The sequence below is a fragment of the Gopherus flavomarginatus genome, chromosome 3 (assembly GCF_025201925.1).
Source record: "Gopherus flavomarginatus isolate rGopFla2 chromosome 3, rGopFla2.mat.asm, whole genome shotgun sequence".
NCBI classification, from domain to species: domain Eukaryota; kingdom Metazoa; phylum Chordata; order Testudines; family Testudinidae; genus Gopherus; species Gopherus flavomarginatus.
In genome coordinates this window covers 122215011-122238394 of record NC_066619.1, presented here as the reverse complement: position 1 = coordinate 122238394, position 23384 = coordinate 122215011, and the positions used below count along the sequence as shown (strand labels likewise).

The 23384-nt window shown below is 41.2% G+C and overlaps 1 protein-coding gene across 8 annotated transcripts in view; it reads right to left on the bottom strand.

Annotated features, from left to right (window-relative positions):
* Nucleotides 1-23384, bottom strand: part of KIAA1958 (KIAA1958 ortholog) — a 142213-nt gene that overhangs the window by 59794 nt on the left and 59035 nt on the right. For 7 of the 8 annotated variants that reach the window (XR_007772995.1, XR_007772996.1, XM_050943077.1 and 4 more), the window contains one exon: nt 10758-11955. Coding sequence is in view for 6 of the 8 variants with exons in the window: in XM_050943077.1 (XP_050799034.1) it covers nt 10758-11931 (1174 nt within the window). In the remaining 2 variants the exon portion in view is untranslated. Of the gene's footprint in view, nt 1-10757; nt 11956-16548; nt 16637-23384 lie in introns of those variants that run through there. The other variant, XM_050943079.1, reaches the window with a different exon arrangement.

The following is a 23384-nucleotide window of genomic DNA, read 5'->3' as shown; positions in this document are numbered from 1 at the left end:
TGCAAGGTGAGATTCTGTGTTGGGCCTCGCACTTAAAGCCCAGGAGAGGAGGGGGATAAGGTAACTTTAAGCCACCTTTGCATTCTCCCAATCCCTGGCTGTGCCAGGGGCTGGAGAGGCCTCCAGTCTAACTTAGACCGCTCTGGGGGCTGGATCCCTGCTCTGACACACCTCTCCTGACACCAGTCTTGCTCCTGGGCTTGTGGTGAGGAGGTGGGTTTCCACAAAGGGTAATCTTATGGCTGTTTTCTGCAGTGTCTGTACTGGAAGAATCCCTCCCCTGGCCAGAAATAGGGCTTTTATTGCCCCCTTTCTGCCGCTGTAGTCCTATTATCCAGCATAAAGAGGCCAGAGCAAGGATCTCACCTTCAGGGTCTATTTTATTTAATTTCATTACTTCTCCCTGTGGCTTTAAATTGACAGTGTCCTCTATTAAATATACATACTGTCCTGTGTGGCTTGAACGGCATTGTGAGGCAACTCTTACTAATCAAGGGCAGCTCCAAATAAAGATATAGAGTACAAAAATATAAAAATGAACACAATACATTGCAAAGAAATGGAGACATACATGCTAATGAATTAGGCCCTACGTGCAAAGCTTAACATTCATTACCATCTATCGAGAAAGTAATAACCCTAATGGGTATGGAGATGCTAATTTCTGTAAGTAGGCCAAAAGATATGACAGAATCGTATCTTGGAAAATTGCTACTGATTAATGTAAGGTACCAGAGTAATTTTACATATGGCATCTGAGACTCCAGTATCCACACAAAGGAAATAAGAAAACAGTGTCTGTTCTTTTCAAGAATAGAAAGAATATTTGAACATAATGTTTTTGTGATATTCATTAGAGAAGACAGCAGATATTTCAAGATAAATGTTAAAAGCCAATGAGCTATGCCATGTAAATCCCATTTAATATTATGGGACATTGGTGCAATCATAGTGATTGCATGTGCATAGGAGGTGAACAATTATGTGCTAAGTTGTGCTTGTACAATTGCATACCTGACTTTTTAAAAGTTAGGTCCCATGTGTTAGTCATCCAGGGAAGACACCTTTTTCCAGGAGGGGACAAACTGACTATGATCAGTGTGTCCCCGAATCATTTTTTGAGTCAATTTTTATAAACACGTGGCAAATTTCATGTCCTGAAAGGGAGTGGTGCTAGCTGTCCATGTCATGTCAATTTAGGCACTATGCAGCCATTACTGTTGTAGAAATAACTAGATAAATTAATGGAGGATAGGTCCATCAATGGCTATTAGCCAGGATAGGCAGGAAGGGTGTCCCTAGCCTGTTCGCCAGAAGCTGGGAATGGGTGACAGGGGATGAATCACTTGGTGATTCCCTGTTCTGTTCATTCCCTCTGGGGTGCCTGGCATTGGTCACTGTCAAAGGACAGGATACTGGGCTAGATGGACCTTTGGTCTGATCCAATATGACCGTTCTTATGTTCTTAACCCCTACCCCTTGAAATAAAAAGGGAGCTGCCTCTGTAACTAACAGACTAATAGAGTTTCATGAGCCATCAGCCACAAAGGTTGCTTTTTGGTGAACAACACTCATGTACTTAGGATTTTGGAAGAAATCGTGCTTGGTTGCCTTGCCTGAGCAGCTGCTCGTGGTGCTGTGGTGCTGTGGCTACGTTGCTAGTTTTAATGCAAAAGCTCAGTCAAAGCTAGTGCATGTACATCTACCCAAGCTAGAAATTACACCGTCAGTGGCAGTGTGGGCACACCCCCCAAGGTGAAATCCTGGCTGCACTAAAGTCAACAGTAAATTTGCCACCGAGTTCAATTAGTCAGGATTTTACACTTACTCTTAACATTTCAAGACATCATACTGTAAAACATGTGAATGTTAATTCTTATTTATGAGGCTTTCTCAGCTACCCATGTCTCTCAACTTACAGATGAACTGCAAAGCAACAACAAAAAGAAATTGGTTTTGCCCTTTACTGACCCACTGTGATGTTAGTAACAATCTCCATACCTATTTTCTGCTTGGTTTTGTTCATTTGAATGGTCAGGTTCTCACTTCTCGCTCTTTTCTGAAGGGTTCCGGCAAGATCTTTTGGGGACCTGAACAGGGATGTCACAAGGCCATAACCTGAGCTGCAGCTCTCTCTCCTCACAAAGGAGAAAAGAGGTGGCATCCGACAGAACAAGCAGGAGAAAACAAAAGATTTGGTGAAGAGAGTTCACGAGTCTGACTTTATAATGGAGCAATTAAGGAAACAAACACTTCAGTTTGTTTCTGCCTTGCAACTCACCTGTAATGCTCCAGACAATAGCTCATCTCTATTCAGAAATACTCTTAAGCATGTGCTTAACATGAAGAGTGCTTTATTGAACAAGGATGGACTTGCGCACATGCTTAAATGCTTCGCTGAATTGGGGCCCTCAATAAACAGTACACTGGATTGCACCAGAGGTGATAATAAAAATCTGCTACCAGGTTTCTTGGGAGCGTTGTGTGTTCCCAAACTAATTTTAAAAATATATATTTTCTCTCTTCAACAAATCTTTTTCTTGTTAGTACCTACTCCTAGAAAACAATGTACTCTTGGCAATGGGTAGAATTCCATTTTATTTTATATGTGGATTTTGGCATCGTTGCAAGGGGACAAACAGGGAGATGAGATAGAGCAAGCTCCCTAACAAGCCAAGTAATGAATATAAAAGGGAGTCGGAAGTACTGGAAGGTCACGGTGCCCTGGCTTTGTAGAAGAGCCCTTGTAAAAGTGGCATTCTCTCGTCACTGAGAAAGGTGGAAGCACAGCGCCCTGGGACTCCGTTCCTGTTGAAAGTGTTCGGACTCAACAAAACCAGACAACTCGCTGATACACACATTTACCAAAGTATGGGCCTGCTCCAAAACCCACAGACATCAGTGTGAGTCCTTCCATTGATGTCAATGGGCTTTGGGTCAGGGCCTATTTGCAGTTCCTATTTTAAGGTAGATGGGGCCAGCCTTAAGTGGACAAGCAAAGCAAGTGACTGCTAGGCATCCCAAACAGGCTTGTTGCCTCACTTGTCTTGTCCACCCCATCTGCTCCGCTAACAGTGACGCTCACAACCAGACCCTTCCCATCCTCTCTCTAGCTTTGCGCACCACAATTCGTAAGACCAGGGTAGCCCCAGTATTAAGTGGGACACTGAGCACTATCCAAAAGCATCACATTGAATAGAAAGTGACCCCTCACCCCACAAAACAAATAAATAAGTGTCCAGCCCAGACATGCTGGCTCTTGCCAGTGTTTTCAATGGTTCTGGAATTCATATGAGTCTTGTTATCTTCCTGCGTGTATCAGTATCGTTAAAGACTTGGCATGTTCCTAGTAATAACATTTGTTAGATAACCTTCTGCAGAGCTGGCAGAGAGAGAGAGAGAGCACAAATTGGTGTATATGGGTTCTGCAAAAATGGTTGCTTTCTACTATTCCTCTTCTCCACTTTTCATACCCCCTCCCGCTTTCTTTTTTCATTTGTGCTGGAGTAGGGGTTTTTTTTTGAGTTTACATTAGGTGTCATTGCTACACAATTTGTTGAAACAGCCCTTTTCCTTTCATACATTCTCATTTGACATTTTATGTGTTGTTGCTTTTTCAACTGAAAACCTCCATTTAAAAATTTATTTAAAAGATTCTCAGCAGTATGGATCTGTGTTTAAAACAATTCTCCTTAGAACCCAGAGAACATTCCCCAGGAGACAGTCACCATAAGAAAATAAATGCAAAATCCGTAGGGAAGTCTATGAGGGTGTAGGGGCATACATTCAACTCCCTTCCCCATTCCAGGCACAGAACTCTCATAAGCTGTAATAGTAGCTGCTGATATTACATCAGAATTCTTGGCCTCTGGATCGGTGTAATTGCAGATTCCATGGTCCCAGCATATCGCCAAGTTGTTGTTTCCCCTTGCTTACATGCCAGCCCACTTGAGGTCTGAGCAGGGTGTGAAGACATCACTCTATGTTTATATGTTGCAATATATTATACAGCCACTAGATGTCTCTGCTGTACAGAGTTCCATACAGGGTGTGGCCTATGGTAGACTAAGGAGACAAAGGCAGAACTCAAGTGGTGTAGAAACCTATTTTTGCACCTGTAGTTTGCAGTTGCTTTCTTTAATAAATGCTTCCTGTTTAAGGTATCCTGTGATTCCATGTATCATTCATGACACCCTTTGCGTGGGCTCCCCACTGCTGATTGTCAGCATTGCAGAGAGTTTTATATGAGCCTTCGATACCTGGGGTGAATTTTGACCAAAGAAAACACATATGAAACTTTAAAAATTGAAATAGATACATTTATAAAGTAAACTAAAAGATTTGATAATGCTTGCTGAGAGCTGAGTTCAGGATTCTCTTGCAAACATTGATGACACCATAAATACCTATAGCAGGAAGCACATAACAATAATACATAATTTTGATTTATTATTATTATTATTAAACTTCCATTGCTATGTTGTAGATACTGAGGGCATAAATAATATTAATACAACTATTCAAAGGTGATATACATTTTCTTTAATATGTTCCTGTTTTGTTTTCAAATTGGTCCCCCCTTCACAATATCTGACAAATTCAAACGTCAGCCTGAGAAGCAGAGCTTCCAGATTTAAGGCCCCCAAAACATTAATTTATCATTTGACTGCTTTGGGACATAAACATACGAGGTGCTTATAAAAATACACAGCCTGATATTCTGCTGAACAATATTATATGTAATCTTCCAAGGTGTATTCTTGCTATGGGTGGGACTCAAGCAGTGAAACCAATGTTGGCAGATCAGAGGCCAATAGTAATGTAGGAGGAGGTTAATTTAACTTACTAGATTTTCTGATGATTCAAGGATAATTATTTCCTTTTATTCTTCCATGTAAGCAGGGTCTTTGCAGCTTTTACAAACATAGGGGTATATTTTTAAATGATTTATCTCTGCTCAAGCTATTTTTAGTTCAGCTATGGAGCTAGAATCAAAATAAATTATGATGTTGAATGAGTTGCCAGTGGCCTCTGATCTCTTCACTCTAAGGCTAAGAAAAAAACTGTCTCACTCATCTACAACAGTGGTTTAATTGTTCATTTGACCACTTTCAGCAATATATGACCCCAGAGGCAGCCTTCAGCAACTGATTTAGCCAAATGCCATCAATTCTGCCATGTAAAATTATAATTACAGAGATCTATTAGCAGGGTCTTTTTTGTTTTTTTATAGTGTTCGGGGAGGATTTTAAATCAGGTTTTGTAACTTTCACATGATTGATCACTCCGTGCTACATTTACCGCTGGCATAATTCCACTAATTTTAGCTGAGTTACATCAGGGATGAAGTTGACCCTCTGTCTCCCAAAGAGCTACCCATATGCATATATACTTACCCATGCAAGGAGGAGCCTTCTCTGCTTATTAGGAGCATATTCTTAAAATATCCTGATAAAATAGTACTTACAGTGTAAGGGGAACCTATGATTTAGTTTAGTGTCGGTCTGTGGCTAGACCCTGTCACATTGTTGCCAGCTCCTGTGATTTTATCATAAGTCTCATGACAATTTGGTGTTTCTCTGAAAGTCCCAGATCCTGGAGTCATGTGATTATGTGCTTTCATTTAATATAAAAAGGATGTTTTTAGTCTTTCTGGTTGCAGAGAAAAGCCTGAAAATGTGTCCCTGAAAAGCTCAAAAAACAAAACAAAAAAAAACCCCAGAAGGCAAATAAAAAAAACCAAAAATGTATTATATTTTTATAAATCTCACGATTTTTGTGGGGACCTGACAGCATAAGCTGTGCTTGGGAAGGGAAGGATATAAAGAGCACATACAGAATCCAGGAATCCCTGCTAGCATCCTCTAGGATGAGGAGAAGGCAGTACACCCACATGGGACAGCAAGATTAGCCAAATGCACAACAAGGAGCATGCTTCAGACTTGTAAAGGATGGTGAAGCAGGCCAACACCCCTTGTGCACTTCAGAGCTGAGGCATGATGCCTCCCAAAGCTCCCTAAGGGCCAGTGCAGCTGTGCACAGATCCAGCATAGGCTCTCGCACATTCTGGTTTGTAGATCATTTCTGGTAACCATGTGGGGAGGAAGGATGTTTGAGGCCGCTGCCCAAGGGAGGGATGGTGGCTGAAGGGGTCCCGTTCCTTGTCCTGACTTTACCTTCATGGAAAAGCAGCACCCAACTTTGTAACCACCATCAGGCTGGTGAGGGATGGATAGGATTTGCCATGGAGCTGACAAATCTCATTATCACACTTACCGTTCAGAGGTTTTACTCTATTACCTACGTTTCACATTTCGAAGATCACAAGGCCAAGTGGGACCTCTATGATCAGCTGCTAGTTTGACACACTGCATAACATAGGCCAGAGAACCTCACCCAGTTAGTGTCCTTTTCCCTGTTAGTATATCTGAATGTGAAACACTCTCAATGAATCTTAATGGAACCCTCTTCTGTTGTATTCATGTTGCTTGGATAGTGTCTGACCAAAGAGAAAAATTAAAATGCTGTATTGTTGACTCCTAGGACACACGCACCCTGAGCATTCTCCAAAGCAGTACTGAAGACTAGTCATTCGTCTTAAGCACCGCTACCTCCCTACATCTCCCTCTGAGCTACAGCTCCCTCCCTGCTCTCCAGCTAGTAAACAAGACCTTTTCCACATGTAGCTATACTCTCCCAGAGGGCATCCCACCACGCCACGCCGTGCCCTCTGAAAGCCTGATGCTTCCTAGTCATCTTACAGCTTCAGCAGTGCAGCAGACCTTCCCCTTGCCAGTTCCTGACCTGAAGGACATGTCAGGAATTGGCAGGAGGAAAGGTGACAAAGATCTTTCTGGGAGGACAGGCTTTTCTGACATAGCTCCCTCAGTGGCTCCACAAGAAAATCCTAGATGTTAGCCATTTCTTGCATGGCATAGGATGGAGAATTGCCTAGAGTTAATGAGTATAGCAGGTTACAGTAATCAGTTTTTATTTTTAACTTGTAAACACATAGAGGAGTTCCTATGTGTTATGCTCAAAAAATAAACTATAAAATTTAAGAAATTAATTCAACATAAGCCACCATCCTCAGACTGAGCCCTGAACTCATTACAAGTTAGCACCTTGTGCTTTTATAAATCCCAATAAATGTTTAATTGCATTTTTCGGGGCCTAAATATCTTTGTAAATCTGCTCCTCTGTCTATATAGAAAGTTGTACCAGTTTAACTAAAATCACTTTAAAATTAGATTAAGTTAAACCAGTGTAAAACCCCAGTGTGGACACTCAAACTGATTTCAAGCAGGCTTATATCGATGCAACTTAAGCCAATTCCTTAATGAAATAAGCTAAACTGATTTAAGACATTTTAAAACTGATTTAAGAGTTTTCCACCCAGGCAATTGAGCTGATTTAACTAAATCTATTCAAAAACACTATCTTAGTTAAAGCAGAGACAAGTTTGAGGGCTTTCAAGACCTAAGAGTTGTATCCCAGTTGCATCACTCCATCTACAAGACACAAGTTGTACCCTGATACCAATAAAATCAATGGGAATTTTATCACTGAATTCAGTGGGAGCAGGAAGAGGTTTTTTATTCTGATTCCTAGCCAAGTTTGCATGTTTACTGTCCACCCTACTCTGTCTACTAAGTTTTTTTATGAGCAAGCAAGGAAGTACAATGGACAAGAATCTTGTGCAAATATTAAATTCTTCAATCCTTTGCCTGTTCACAGGTCTGAAGCAGGCAGTCAGGCTGGATGGACGGTGTAGAAAGGAAGAATTGTAAAAAAAAGTATGACCCACGCATTTTAGAGCCTGATCCAAATCCAGTCCAATACCAAACATACCATTATCAATCTTTTTACTTTGCAGAGCGTGTACTATAATCTTTGGAAAAAATTGCTCAAGAGTGCATACCCTGTTACAGGAATATGTTAAAAAATATGTCTTCACTGTGGTGGCTGCAGCTAGTAATCACAACTAACCAGTGTGGGCCCTGATCCTGCAAAGACCCATCCATATGTTTAGCTTTACACACTGAGTTAGTCCCACGGACATCAGCAGTGCATAAAGTTAAGCATGTGCATCAATCTTAGCCAGATCAGGGCCTTAGATGTTACTTTGGAAATAAGGAAGCATTTGTTGGGGAAAAGACAGAACTTAAACTCCATGCTTATTTTTAGTAGTATTTTGTTAAGAAACTATCACTACAATTGAGTCTATAAACCAAAGGCAAAGATTCCTGTTTCAAAATCCAATTCATTCTCCCTACTGAGTAAAAAGTTATATTGCTCCTGGTTTATAATGAGTTCAGAATAGAAAAGTGTCACATAGGCTGGACAATCCTCCTCTCATGATTTAGTGGAATTCAAATTCCATGTGAAATCATTTACCGCTTGTAGTGACTCTTAAGAAATCCAGCCCGGAGACAACCTAAAAAATTTACGATAGGTGCGGAATCTCTTTCACTTTTCAATTAACCCCACTCTGTTTTAAAATCATGTCTCACATTTTAGCAGCTCGGTCATCTTTGCAGAATTATGGTTTTTTTGGTACAAACACTTATTAATACAAATGTGTGGTTCAAACAAACATTTATTAGCCCAGTTACTCCTTTCCCACATGAGAAGTCCCAGTATTGGCACAACTAAGGGTTGCAGGATCAAGCCTTACCTACACAGCAATCCCTTTACCCTTTGCTGAAATGCAGTAACATCTGGGGTGGAACATGGAAGCTGTTTAACAGCATATAGGAATACTACATAAGAGTTAAGACAAGAAGTCTACCATATTTTAGTTAGCTAAAACTACTAGGAAACTAAGATTACATCACTGCCTTTGCAAAAAGTGCTGTGATATCTTTAATGAAAGCTTTGATTTTGCATCTTATCCTAGAACAGTGGTTCCAGAAATTGATTCACGGTCTTGTTCAGGGTAAGCCCCTGGCGGGACATGAGACGCTTTATTTACCTGGAGCGTCCGCAGGTACAGCTGCTCAAAGCGTCTCGCAGCCCACAGGCCATTCATGGCCCTGAACAAGCCGTGAACCAAGTTTGGGAACCGCTGTCCTAGAGAAGGCCTCTATCCCCCTGGGACACTAGTTCAGAACTGATTCACATGGAAGAGGTCAACCTACAGAATCGCCAGCACAACTTCAGGGGCAGCATCCACATTTTCATTAGCGGTCTCTATTCCAAGTAATAACCAGGCCTGAGGTTGCTTAGTTTCTAAGAGCTGATGAAAACATTGCCCATGGCAGGACAGCTGCAAGTCATTCCTCTGTTAACTGCTGGCTACAACAGACTGAAATTATTTTTACCACCCTGTAGAAAACAAAGGAATCTCAGAGATAACACACATCAGAGTAAAATTCTGCCCTGGGTTATACCAACGCACCCACTGAAGTTTGTGATTCAGCAAGCTGAAATTCCACAGATATCACTGACTGCAGAACCTGGCTTGCTAACATATGTGAAGGTGATAGCTATGTGATGAATTGAAGAACTATGTGAGAAACGAATTTACCATGAACCTTTGACTACCACGTCTGACCTCTGCCCACCAATTCATCTCCCTAGGACTTAACCTACAGAAACAGATCTGAATTTAGCTGGGGTTTTATAGAAGGATCCCCATCAAATAATTTACACAGGACAGGACTGCTGTGAGGAAGTGTCTAATGGACAGAAATGAGAGTTACTGGTTGCAAAATTAAAAACACTAACGTCTGCATTTTCTATCGTATGGTGCTTTGCTGGGTTTTACTGAATAACAGTGAAAAGTTTACATACAGCTAACATTTTGTTTGACAACAACATTAAAGAGCACAGTGTAACAGGTAGTATCTAACTGTTCAATACCCTGGTGCCGAGAACCAGATTTCCCCATGCAAAGCATTTGATTTCCCTACAGAATTGCTGGCATGAAAAGATTAATCAACAGAAATGTGTTGTTTTGAGAAATTTATGTTTTTATAATATTTATTTGGTTAGACTTATCATCATTGCATTGAGGGCAGAGGGAGGCACAAAGAAACACAAGGATACGTTGAAAATAAAATGTTCACTAAAAATGGGAAAGAATCTCTTTTACTTCGTTTAAAGTAGAAGCACTATTACTTTAAGGTTTAAAGGTATGTGTCTCTCTCTCCATTCTCCTGTGATTTACAAGTTAGTGAAAAAACGTAATAAAGATTTATAATAAGACAAACTTCCCTCCAGCCATTACTGTTACACCTTTCCCCTGCTTCTGCATTTCAAATGTCAGCTCTCTTGATAGGAATAAGGAAGGGAGAGGAAAGCTCTTGCCACTACTGTAGGCTGCTTTTACTAAGATTTTATTTTTCTGGTGTAGCAAATGAACCAAACAGTCTGCTCTTCTGTCTCAAAACTCCTTATATATAACTAGATAGAGGCATACTGTCCCATATAGATATTGAACTACAGAACTATGTGACTGTCAAATATAACCTACTTTGAGATCTATCTGTTTTAGAGAAAAAGTCTGTTGGTTCCTTTATGAAGTATCCCTGGATTAACATTATCCTACATCAAGTGCTTATGGGCTCTATTAAAAGAAAGCTTTCCTAGCACCCTTCCAATGTAGAGTGCTTAGCTACTGATTTATCTAGTAATACCTATGGTGACCATGATCAATATTTCACTTTCTCAGCTGCAATTCTTGGCTTAGAAATGTGTCCTTTAGAATGACTGAATTCCCTGCATAATAGTGTGAGCTTTCCATGGTTTCGTACCTGGTATTGACTGTGCTGTTGCCTCAGCAGTGATGATAGGAGTAGTGTTAGGTTGTTGCTGACTAGAGCTGACTTCTGGCTCCGCGCTAATTGAAGGAGATAATGCTACTTCGCCGGCTGGAACCTGATTTGGCACGGGTTGGACAAGGTCTTCTGAAGCAGCTTGCTCTTCTTGTCCAGGGAGCTGCAGGGCTGATAAAGGAATGCTAATCTGTTTGCTGGTATTGGAGGTGCTGACTGGCATCTGGAGCGCTACCTGTTGGTTGGCTGTAGGGGTGCTAGCTGGTCCTCTGTTTGGGGAAGCCAGAGTTATTCTTGCAGGCTTCTGAACTGCAGGCCTCGATATGACAGGGGGAGAAGCAGACACATTTTGTAAGTCTAGCTCAGCACTCAGAGAAGGCGCTACAGGGGGGGAGGGCTTAGAGGGGCCAATATAGGAAGGTCCAGCATGAGTTTGAGGCTTGGGCTTTGACATCTGCGTCAGCGATAATGCAGGTCCATCAATGCCACCAGTAAGTTCTGCATTAGCCACAATATAATAATCTTCAGGGATTTCTTGCTTAATCTTTTTGACGATCACGTTGTTACTGCTTTCATCAATGACCTGAGACTGGGAGCCTGAAAGAGATGATGAGGATTGGCCCACTCCAAGCCTTTTGCGGGAAATGGTTTGAGATCTTTGGGTATGAGGTTCAAAGTCACTATCCTCATCTGTCACCGAGGACTCGCAGACCATGTCAAAGAGGGTAGCCTCATCTTCGTATTCTTCCACGGCTTCATCTAGCTCTGAAGGCTCACTGCAGTAAGAGAAATCACAGGAGTCTCTGGTTCTGTTACAATCCAACTTTGCTTTCACCGATCTCCCAGGGTACCTCTCTACTGGGCTAGTCTGTGTCTCTGAGGGCACACCTATGATGCTGGGACTGTCCGAGTTGAAGCTTCTGTTGTCCTGGAAACATACTCTTTCCTGGGACCCAGCCCTGCAGGTAGCAGTCAGTGGCCAATGATACGCATGGCCTGCGCTACAGCCCCACATAGCTGTCAGGTTGCCATGGGAACCTTCAGAAAGCAAATGCTTTAGATTTGGAATGAGGCTGCAGATGGTCCCATGGCTGTGGGCCCAACTGACCAGTTTGGAAAGGTTTTCAGAAGAGGTATGAAGGCAATCCTCCATGTTATAGGATCAACAACTCCTTTCCTAAAGAAAAGGAAATTAAAGGCAATTTTTAGGTTACATGTTTTCAACAGTTGTAACTGTGTACTGTTAAATAAGAACATAACATATTCTTTTTCTACAAATAAAGGACCTGAGACCTACTTCTATATGTTCCTTATACAAAAATGTTTACAAAGGCAAATAACCATATACAAGTTATAGGTAAATCATCTTTTTATCATATAATAGGCTCTAAAAGACACTTCTCAACATAGCATTAATTTTTAAGCTCCTTCTCTCTTCTCACTCTATCTATAAAATGCTGTCTTTAAAATAATAGGGCAAAAAAAAATCTCTATGCACCTCAAATCTACAGTGAGATAAAACAGCTTTTTAAACAGGCAAGCTTGCTACTATTGACAATCGAATTTGACATGTTGTCACTCAAATCTAAAACAAGTGCATATACAAATCTTTATATCTGATAGACTGAATACAAAAACAAAAAACCTCTAACTATAATTTTTAGCATGAATCTGAAACTAGCATTATAGGCACGGAGTCCAATCTTGCACACACGTTGATCAGATTTAATGTAATTCTTTAAACTATTTCAAATGCATCTTCCTTTTTAAAGGAGATGCAAAGAAACCCACCTGAGGGCCTAAGATTGATAATCTTTCCTTGTACTAAAGACAAAGTAATTGTGTGACTGGTTCTTTGTTAGCTTCCACCTGGCTACTAGTAGCTGCTAAGTGTCCAATGGCTAATAGAAATCCCTGTTTTCTACTAGCTTCAAGCTAGTTTAGAAGAGTGAATATTGAGAATACTGAATATTGAGAATATTGAGAAGTTTTATCAAACCTTCCACATTCATAGAGCCAAATCTTGACTCCATTGGCATCAATAGCAAAACACAGCATCTGTCTCCTTCTCAGAAATGTCCATCTAGAAACCCAGAAACAAGAGACATTGAAATCTGAGGCCAAGTTAATAAATACTGGAAAAATATAATTTCTGGCACTCCACACAGAGGACAAGAAATTGTTGAATTTTCAGTCTTTTACTTGCCCCAAACTGCATGTCCTGCTCATGTTCCATCTTTCACATAAAGTTAGCCTAAGCCAAACTCTCATCCCACTAGTGAGAACCCACACCTCCAATTGATTTCAATGGAAATTGAGGCTGCCAAGCAAGCATTAAACTGTCTAATAGATTTTATAATGGTTTCTCGGCCCCTTGCATCACGTGCAGCCATAAAAGAGACAATCTGAGATGGGAGAGATGCTTCATTCACTTAAGCAACCAGAAAGATTCAATAGAGGAATGGGAAGATTCAGAGCCATATAATGCTGGCATAGATATGTTAAAGAAAAGCAAGGAAATGGAACACAACTGAGCTAGAAACATAGAAACTGTTCACAAGTAATTTCTCCATATAGTTTTTGGACTGTAGATATTTTTCTAAGCAGTTTGTTGCAAGTATTTTGATACTGAAGCTCCAGGAGTTAGTTTTTCATTGTACAATTAGATATGGTATTGCTATATTTCTGTTCTCTGACAGGATTAATATAATATTTAGAATTAAGATTTCAATGTGAATGCTCATTTTTACTAATTCAAAATATGCATTTCCAGCTAGCATCCAATGTTTGCATAAAGTTTACTATTCCAGCAGACACCTTTGCATTTTTGCTGGTAAACTTGTTCACCAGAATGTTTACAATTAGCAAAAACAATGAAAGCAAATTCACTTAAAAATTCAAATGAAAATTCATTTGTTATGGTAGTTGCAGTACTTGTGAACACTATTTTGGACTTTATTATCTATAGTCAGTGTTCATTATCTTGTTATCCAAACCTTTTCACTTTTAATTAAGCAACAAAAATCTTCTTTGGCCAGAGTTGGAAATGAGATCCAGTTAGTCAAATGTTCAATACAACTCTAGATTAATGACAAAAAAACCCAAAACAAAAACCAACCAACTCTCACGTCAAGATAGAATCTGTAGATGAACCTAGATAGTCAAATGATCTACTCTAGCTACCATAATATCCAAGCACCTCATAATTGTTAATATAGTTAGCCTCGTAATATATCTATGAGGTGGGAAAGTACTATTATTCTCATCTCAGTTTCAGCGAGACTGTGGGTGAAATCCTCATCTCTGTGAAAGTCTTTTGCAAAACTCCGTTTGACTTAAATTATGGTCAGGAATTCACTTTATGTGACTTGCTTACATTCATACCAGAAATCTATAGCAGAGCCAGGAACTGAATGCAGGACTCTGCTGCCCCAGTCTACTGTTTTAACCCGTTGGAAAATAAGGAGTGTGTCAACTCTTTTAGCACTTCAGTTTTTCGATTCCCAACAGCAAGAGTTATAGGAACCTTTTCCCCATTGCCCTGCTTTCATTATTAGAGTGACATGATGGGTGAGGTGATATCTTTTATTGGACCAATCTCACCCACCTTCTCTCTCTAATATCCTGGGACTGACATGGCTACCACAACGCTGCTTTAATAATGGCAGTTATATGGCAAATCTAGCCAAACTACAGGGATTCTTAGAACATTCTTTGAAGCAAAAACTCTGAAAAGAAATATGTACGTTTGAATACACTTTCTACAAAATGTAAATCTTTAAAAAGCTAACTTGACAGTATCCCTTTTTACAGTGCAATCTTATTTTCAAATGAAAGGCTATTTCAATTGCAAGAAAGGTTTACCAAGAAGGAATGCACATAACTTGAAATTTCATCTTTATTTGGCACAAAACTGAATTTAAATGACCTGAGTTCTTCTAAAAATAATAGAGATTAAGTTTATGTTTATGTTCTCCAGAGTATATCACTGTATTCTCTAACTTGCCATCGACTACCTCCCCACAGGTTACTTAATCAGAATATACCCGTGAAATTATAACACTTATAGAAGAAGAGATACATGGGGTCTGATTCGCTTCTCACTTACACCTCGTGTAACTCCATTGACTTCCTGAGCCAGTTAAATAGAATCTGGACTCTCTAATGAGCTCAATCTTTATACACTGGCAGGGAGGCATGCCTTTACTTTTTCCTTCTGGTGATTTCTGAACCCCATTGGCCTGACTTCTGAGAGATGCTGAGCACCTACAGATCCTACTGACTTTAGTTGAAGTCATGGGTGTTTTGCATGTTTGAAAATCAGGCCCTACATAGTTTCCTAAAACCAATTTAATGTGGAGCTCACTTGCACCTTATGTCCCTTATCTCTACCCATCCCCACACAAATATTTTAGAGGCAAAAATAATAAGAATGTTGCTTGAAGATATGTATATTGTTACTGATCTTCTCTTGATAATGCATCTAACTGACATTTAACCTAGTAACACCAACAAGTGAATACTTGGCCGCTCTGTGTGTGTCTCAAAGCTAAAAAATTAGCTAAAAAATTATGTAAATGTCAAGTACATTTTATCATTAGGAAAAGGCTGGCTCCAATTTAACAGCTCATACCATAGAAAATACCATTTTTATAATACAGCATCTTTTATTCTCAATAAGCTTTGCAAACTGTGGCCCTGATGCCACAATGAGCTTTGTGCATATAAAGAACATAAGACAGCCATATGGGGCCAGACCAAAGGTCCTTCTAGCCCAGTAGCCTGTCTTCCAACAGTGACCACTGCCAGGTGCTTCAGAGGGAATGAACAGAACAGGTAATCATCAAGTGATTCATCCCCAGTCACCCAGTCTCAGATTGTGGTAAACAGAGGCTAGGGACACCATGCCTGCCCATTCTGGCTAATAACTATTGATGGACCTATCTAATTCTTTTTTGAACCTTGTTATAGTCTTAGTCTTCACAACATCTTCTGGCAAGGAGTTCCACAGATTGACTGTGTGCTGTATGAAAAAATACTTCCTTTCATTTTAAACCTGATTCCCAGTGCCCACCCAGAGGTCACTGCAGGATTGGGACCTACATGCAGAATAATAAATACAGTTAAGGGCCTGATCATGAAAAACCTGCCAGGCATATTCACTTGAGTAACCTTATTGTTTTCAGTGGCACTATTCAAGCTAGTAAATCCTATGCCCAGGACTAAGAATTTGTACAATATATTACAAATCTATGCTTTTTTTTAAAAAAGGTGACGTTATTGGTATTTCCATTAGAGTGTAAATGCACATTCTTGACATTTCAGGCCATATAAGTTTCACTGGCATGGTAGCAGAAAATTGTCTTCTGGAGAAAATTGATTTAAAATGTATCTAAAAACGGGCAAAGAGAGCCTAGTAAAAGTACAGCTCAGGACGTCAGACATGCCCATTCTAGATTGCTCTTCCAATTCTCTCCTCCCTTTTTTAGCATGAACAAACAGGATCTGTGCCCACTTCCCTGGTTCCTGAGGTCCCCAGGTGCAGTAGAACCAGTGCTTCACCACTGAACCTGAGAAACTCTTGCAGAGTGCCTGGGACTCAGCACACTGGATAGACCAGTTCCACAAGGGCTCCCTGCTCTTCCCCATGTAGAAAGGCTTAAGAGTCGTTTTACTGTGCAAAGCAATTATGTAAACGTGGCACCTTCTTACTCAACCATTCTCAGAATTCTGTCTGCTCACTTCATTGATAGAAATAAGCAGATGCTACCTTTGGCTCCTTTTAGCACTGCAGACAGAAGCCTCAGATTCTGTTTGCAGGAGCATTGTTCTCTACAGTCCAATCAGCAACACCTGTGCAAATCCTCTGACAAGACCAGGCTTCTGGAGGTATAGTTAAGGGCATAACTGGAGGGCAGTGCAGTTGCACAGATGCAGCTGGAGGCCCATTTTGGCTGGCAGAACCTTTTGCTAGTGACAATGCAGAAAATGGAAAGAACCCAGCTTGGCCCTGGGAGCTCAGGTTGAGTCTGAAGGGCTGGAAGTCTGAAGAAAACAACATCTTTTTACTCGTAAATTGAGTGCATTTGATACAGAAGTTATTACAGAAACAATAAACATGGGACCTCATAATGCCACTTTTGCAGAGTAGAACCACAGTAGAAAAGATTAAGTATGAATCTGGTGGAACCACCATGCTGCAGACACACTGGCCACACCCTCCTGCAAACCGAAGGTGCAGAAACAATAGGGACTATTGCAATCCTGAGTCTGCAGTAGCGTACAGCGAAACCGCTTCCCCTAGTGCCCTATGCCAAACCTCTCTCTTCTGTCTCAGCAAAGGGAAACGATTTGACCCTAGAAGCTTATTTTAGAAACTTCATAGAAGAGGGGAAATATTATATTCAGTTGTCAGAAAAAAAGATAAAAAAGAATTGGCTTCCCAAAGGGGCAGTTTTTCCATTCGTTCAGATGGCTCTTTGCTGGCTGGCAGTACAGTCTTACTTGCTATATCACATTGTGAAGGTTGTTTAAGTCTTTCTGTCTAACTGGCAGGATTCAATAAGATGACTCATGCTTTACAGCCTACTCATATGAGTACTCGGAAATCATACAGTAGCTGGCAAAACTGAGCTAAATCTCCAGTGTTAATAATGCTGGTATTTTAACTGCATTAAAAACTGCAAAGCCTTACCATTCTAGAGGGATTTTCTGCTGGTTAGAGCCCAGCAATGTCTAATCCTGTGTGAATCATCTCTAGGTGCTGAAAATTCAATGCAGTAATCTGGACCCTAATTTAAGAATCAGGCTTGATCTCAGCATGCCTTGACATATTTAGGTTTTTAACCTCATTTACTACCAGCTGCTATGGTGATTACTGCAAACTTTCATTTGAGTACACACCATGAGCCTCTCTCTGCTAGCCTGTGTTAAGATTTCAACCCCTTTCCCACCAGGAAAAGGAGGACATTCAATAAGTCTGCATTTGATTGTACAACCCCAGAAAGTGATTGGCTGAAACCAAGAACGTCTCTTTTCACAGTAGATATTTAATGACCAAACTATTTTAAATAATAGCAAAGGGATCTCTTACAATCCCTCTTTCCCGTTATAACACAGGAGCATGTCAGGCTGCCTCATGCAGGCAAAACTGTTGAGTTCTAACAGTCCAAAGGATGGCAGGAAGCAGCCCCAAAGTGCTCTCTCCTAGACACTACACCAGCGTAAGCATTGTCCAATATTTAGCCCCAGTATCAGTAACCAGTCTGACTTGAGTCCCTGCCTCACTAAACTACACTGTGGAATGCATTTGACAAAAGGTGCCAGCCATGTACCAAGGTGTCTCCTCTGGCCGATTGCCTAGAGGGAAGAATGAATACCTCGGAAAGGGAGGGCTAAAGAGAGGGGCAGGGAAGAGACAGTGCCACCTACATTGCATCATTTCCCCTTCCTCTTGGTTCTCTATGAGCTCTTCCAGTGGTGGTTTGACAAGCGAGGAGTGAGTCGGCCAGAGGCTGGAGAGGACAGGGATGGGCAGAGATTTCCCTAGACCCCCGAAGGAGGGGTGTACACCCCCCCGATTTTCCCCAACACCCTCCCCCCAGTTACATGCAGTGTTGCCAATTTAGTTGTTGGTTGTTGGTTGTAAATTTGAATTGAAATTGAAACCTTAATGCACACTTTAGAAGCATGCACAGTGTAAGAGAAAATACTCGTACCTGAGAAAGCATAATGAGTTTGAAAAGTATGAACATAGACTAGCCTCCTCATACAGCTGCTATTTATGACAATGTCAGCATATTTGTTTCAGCAATGTTGGCTTACCTAATAATTTCAAATGATTATTGATCAGCAAGGTCTGAATGAGCTCTCCCCTGACAGCTAGTGATGAGCCGGGGTGGGGGGGGAAAGGCTTCAGGACCAGACTGTATTTACAAGAACCCACCTACTCTGCCTAGGTATCCAGCAGACAGAGCTGTGCTGCCCAAGTGATCAATTTTGGCTGGTGGTAGGTTACAAATCACTGAAGTATTAAATGTGGGGTCATGTTCTCCTGATTGTCTGAGTAAAGAGCAGCGGAACTGTGCTTAGCCTGACTGAATGAGGCTTGGCAGTTCATAGCCCTGGGACCTCTGGGCTTGTCACATCAGTTATGAAAGTACCAAACTTCCTTGAGCCCTGGCACCTCTTTCATTACAAATTAAGCACTGGTCACCCTCGACTGAACTGCACTCCCTAAGCAGGAGGTTTGGATGCCAAATCCTAGTGAAGAGAGAGAGGGTGGGGTCAGCTTGTTTTGCTTGGTGGTGTGGGCTCTGCCTAAGAGTCACAGGCACTATTTGACCTGTCCCTCTCTCCTGTTTAGAGAGATGGAGCTGATTAGGCTCCATAGAGAGTCTTTTGGTTTGTTAAATGACCACTAGAGCTGAAATCACCGAGAATCAGGTCTAAGTGCCAAGACCTGCTGTGGGACAGTGTGTCTGTGGAAGAGACGGCCCAGCCTGCACTAGCAGCGCGGTTCCCACACTGAGAGCTGAAATCACTGAGAGCTGGTGGAACCTCGAGAAACCAACTCACAAAGGTCACAGTGGCAGGTGGCAGAGGAAGGTGAGAGTGCAGGGCCATTGGGGATGGAGCGGTAGAGTGAACAGTGGCATGATAAACAACAATGGCCAGAGCACTGGACTATGTTTTAGTGACTTCACTCCAGAATGCTAGTAGGCCAAGATTTTAAAAATGCATTATTTGCCAAGGTCGTTATCTCACAACATCGCTTTCTCAAGAGGTCATTATCTTGGGGCATTTCTGTACTAAGCTTTTTTATTATTATAATTATTTTTATGTAAGAACGGACATATTGAGTCAGAACAATGGTCCATCTATCCAGTATCCTGTCTTCTGACAGCGACTATTCCAGGTGCTTCAGAGGAAATGAACAGAACAGGGAACCATGGAGTGATCCATCCCGTTGTCCACTTTCAGCTTCTGGTGAACAGAGGCTAGGAACACTCAGAGCATGGTGTTGCATCTCTGCCCATCCTAGCTAACAGCCATTGATGGACCTAACCTCCATGAACTTATCTAGCTCTTTTTTGAACCCTGTTATAATTTTGGTCTTCACAACATTCCTGGCAAAAAGTTCCACGGGTGACTGTGCACTGTGTGAACAAATACTTCCTTTTTGTTTGTTTTAAACCTGCTGCCTATTAATTTCATTGGGTGACCCCTGGTTCCTGTGTTAAGTGAAGGGGTAAAGAACACTTCCTTATTCATTTTCTCCACACCAGTCAAGATTTTATAAGCCTCTATCATATCCTCTCTTAGTCGTCTCTTTTCCAAGTTGAAAAGTCCAAGTCTTTTTAATCTCTCCTCATATGGAATCTGTTCCGCACTCCTAATCATTTTTGTTGCCCTTCTCTGTACCTTTTCCAATGCCAATATATCATTTTTGAGATGGGCTGACCAGAACTACATGCAGTATTCAAGATGTGGGCATATAATGGACTTATATAGTAAAAGTGGAGGATCTTGGTTTGCCAGACTGATCAGCTAAGCCAATACTGTCAATCTATATGAAAAGGCTGCAAAACACCATGCCTCTGGATTGCATCAACATGCAGAAAGCCTTATAAGCCAGTCACTGTCAGAGGCAATTTTAGAAGAATGTAATGAGGCTGTTAAGAATGCTGGAAACACAACACAGTTTATGTGAACCAACATGGCTGCAGCATCATACCACACACTTAACATTAGCCTCCAGTTTATAGTGCACTGTCACTTGTCAATCCTGAAGTTCAACACTGGTTTCGAACAAGACTGGCAAATGCTCGCTATCTTTCTGAAACAACTCAGCTGACTCTCTAGAGCCATGAAAGGCTCAACAGTTGAAAAAGCGAAGAACTCTCTCACCTTATTCAAAATACATGCATACATAGCTGATGAATGCACCAGAGCAAATAGGCATCAAGTATTAAGTCATTGCGTATGTTATCTTGATGTCTGTGATAGGCCAATAGATGCATTCTAGATGTTCAAGTTATAGAAGACACATCAGCTGCATCTGTGACATCTTAGAAGAGTTAAATGCATGTAAATAGAACCCCAAACAGATAGCTGCTTGTGCATCTGATGGAGCAACAAACTTCTCTGGAAGACATAGTGGAGTACAAGCTTTGCTCAGAGAAACGTGTAACCCTCATCTCTCCTATCCACACTGCAGAGGCCATCTACTCCAGCTAGAGCTAGTACAAGCTGCAGAATCTTCAAAAGACATTAAAAAGCCATAAATTTAATGGCTTTTTATATTCTTTTTTTCCCAGCAAGAGTCCAAAAGGACTGAACGTCTTGGTAACAAATAGAAGATACACTGGGACTGAAGTTCAGATTAGTCCAACTGGGAAAACCTGCTGACTTTCTCATGAGTGATCCTTGGCTGTTATCTTAAAATTACTGCAACCTTTATTAGTGGCTTTGGAAAGTATCCACCAAGATAGGACGGATCTAAGTAGTGAGGCTGGTGGACTACTTTTGCTACTACGTTCAGAGAAGACTATCGTCATTCTCTTTCTTCTAAGTCTACTGTTGAAACCACTTGGGTCATTATACAATGCCATCCAGGCATCTGCTACACCAGTAGTAGATCTTTGTCCAGCAATAGAAACTACCCTTGTATCAGAGAGCTATCCATTGAAAGTGTATTGGAAGAAGCAAAGATTTCAGTTCAGATGTTGACTAATGAAGGTACTTATATTGACTCCCTAAGTGAAGAGGACAAGAAGTGTTTGTTAAGCCAGCTGAAAAAGTACACAGACTTGATTCTTACAAATCTACAATAGCCATTTCTGGATTCTATCAACCTCCACCTGGTTTTTACTGATGCCTGTTTTATAAAACACCGAGAGCTAAGTGGAGCGAGGCACTACCAGCAATGGGGCTGCCATGTGATCAGGACAGAATAAAGAATTTGAACACAGAGGTGAACTAATGAAGATGTACCTTCAACTTCTTTATCATCACTAGTGGTTTGACCCAATTTTTGTGCTATGTTTCCTGGGATGAAAGAAGTAGGAATATATCTCTTGCTACTCCCAGTCACAACAGCTACAGTTGAGTGTTCTTTTTCCTCATTGAATAGAATTTTGTGTCCTGAAAGAAATCGCCTTCTGCCTGATCATGAGTATGTCACGAAGGACTGGAAGGAATGGACACACAAGAAGACACCAAAGAGAGCAAGAAACCAAGATGGCTGTAGATGTTGTGCTTTCTAGTAGGTTTGAGTAGCCAACTTTAATTTTTGTGATGATTTTAAAACATGAGTTAAAGCTAATAAAATGGGGATGAAGCATTTTTTAGTTTTTACTATGGTGTCATACAGCTCTCATCCCCCGTGAATATTCCAACACCCCTCACCCATTTCAATTCCTGGGGAAAACATGGAGGATGGGAGAACAGCAACATCTGCCCTTTTTTCTGCCTCTAGTAGTGCTGACTAGATCACGGTTGGCTTAGGCAAAGTTCCCCTTCCTTGATCTGAAATTGCCCCATGAATGGGTTCTGCAGGCGGCGAGGCAACTGAGGGTCCTGGCTCCATTGGAGACACGCTGGCAAGGAACAGAAAGCAGTGAAGAGGCTAAGGGACTATACACAGAACTGGATAGATCTGTGAATATATGAGGTGAAGTACAGCTATGTGATATTATGCCATACAGCACCACCTGTGCCCTCCATGCCATGTACATGCCTGAGGCATGACTAGGGTGACCAGATATCCCGATTTTATAGGGACAGTCCTAATTTTTGGGTCTTTTTCTTATATAGGCTTCTATTACCCCCTACCTCATCCCGATTTTTCACACTTGCCATCTGGTCACCTTAGGCATGACCTGGGGAAATGGATCCAAGGCGGTAGGAGACTGCAGCAGTATGCAACACTTTGACCTCACAAAGCCTTGTAAGATAAGAATGGATTTCCTCTGATGGCTAACTCTGTCCAAATCAGCACTAACTCACGCTGAGCAGCCTGTAAGTCACAACAACATCCATTAGCACTTCTGGCATATCTTGTTGGACTTCAGTGCCTTCTGTATGGCCCAGGGGTCTATCAACACTGTTCCCATCTCATGATGGGAATTTCTCATGAGATTTGAGATATTTAGTGTTTTGCTTAAAGCCCAAGTTACTGGAGCCATGTTATTACTCAAAAACCAAGCTTTCATTAAAATAAACAATGTAAGTTTCTAACCCTCCTGGTTGCAGTGAAAAGCATGAAAACATGAACCCTAATGGCTCCAACACCAGAAGGCAAATGAGAAGACCCCCCTCAAATTTCTTATTTTTCAAAAAAGTTCTTGATTTTTAAGCCAATCTCATGATATTTGGGGCCTGACTCATGATTTTTTAATGTGTGGGACTGGCAATTCTGTATTAACCCCTACACCAGTGGGTTTCAAACCACTACTGAACACTTGCTGGTTGGTCACATCGTGCTAGCACTGCTCATTTCCAGCTGCTAAATCACACTAAGAAGCAGCTTGAAATACATCAACACTTCCTTAATATAACTCTTCCATGTGAGCAAACACTGTGGCTGCCACTGGGATGTTATTC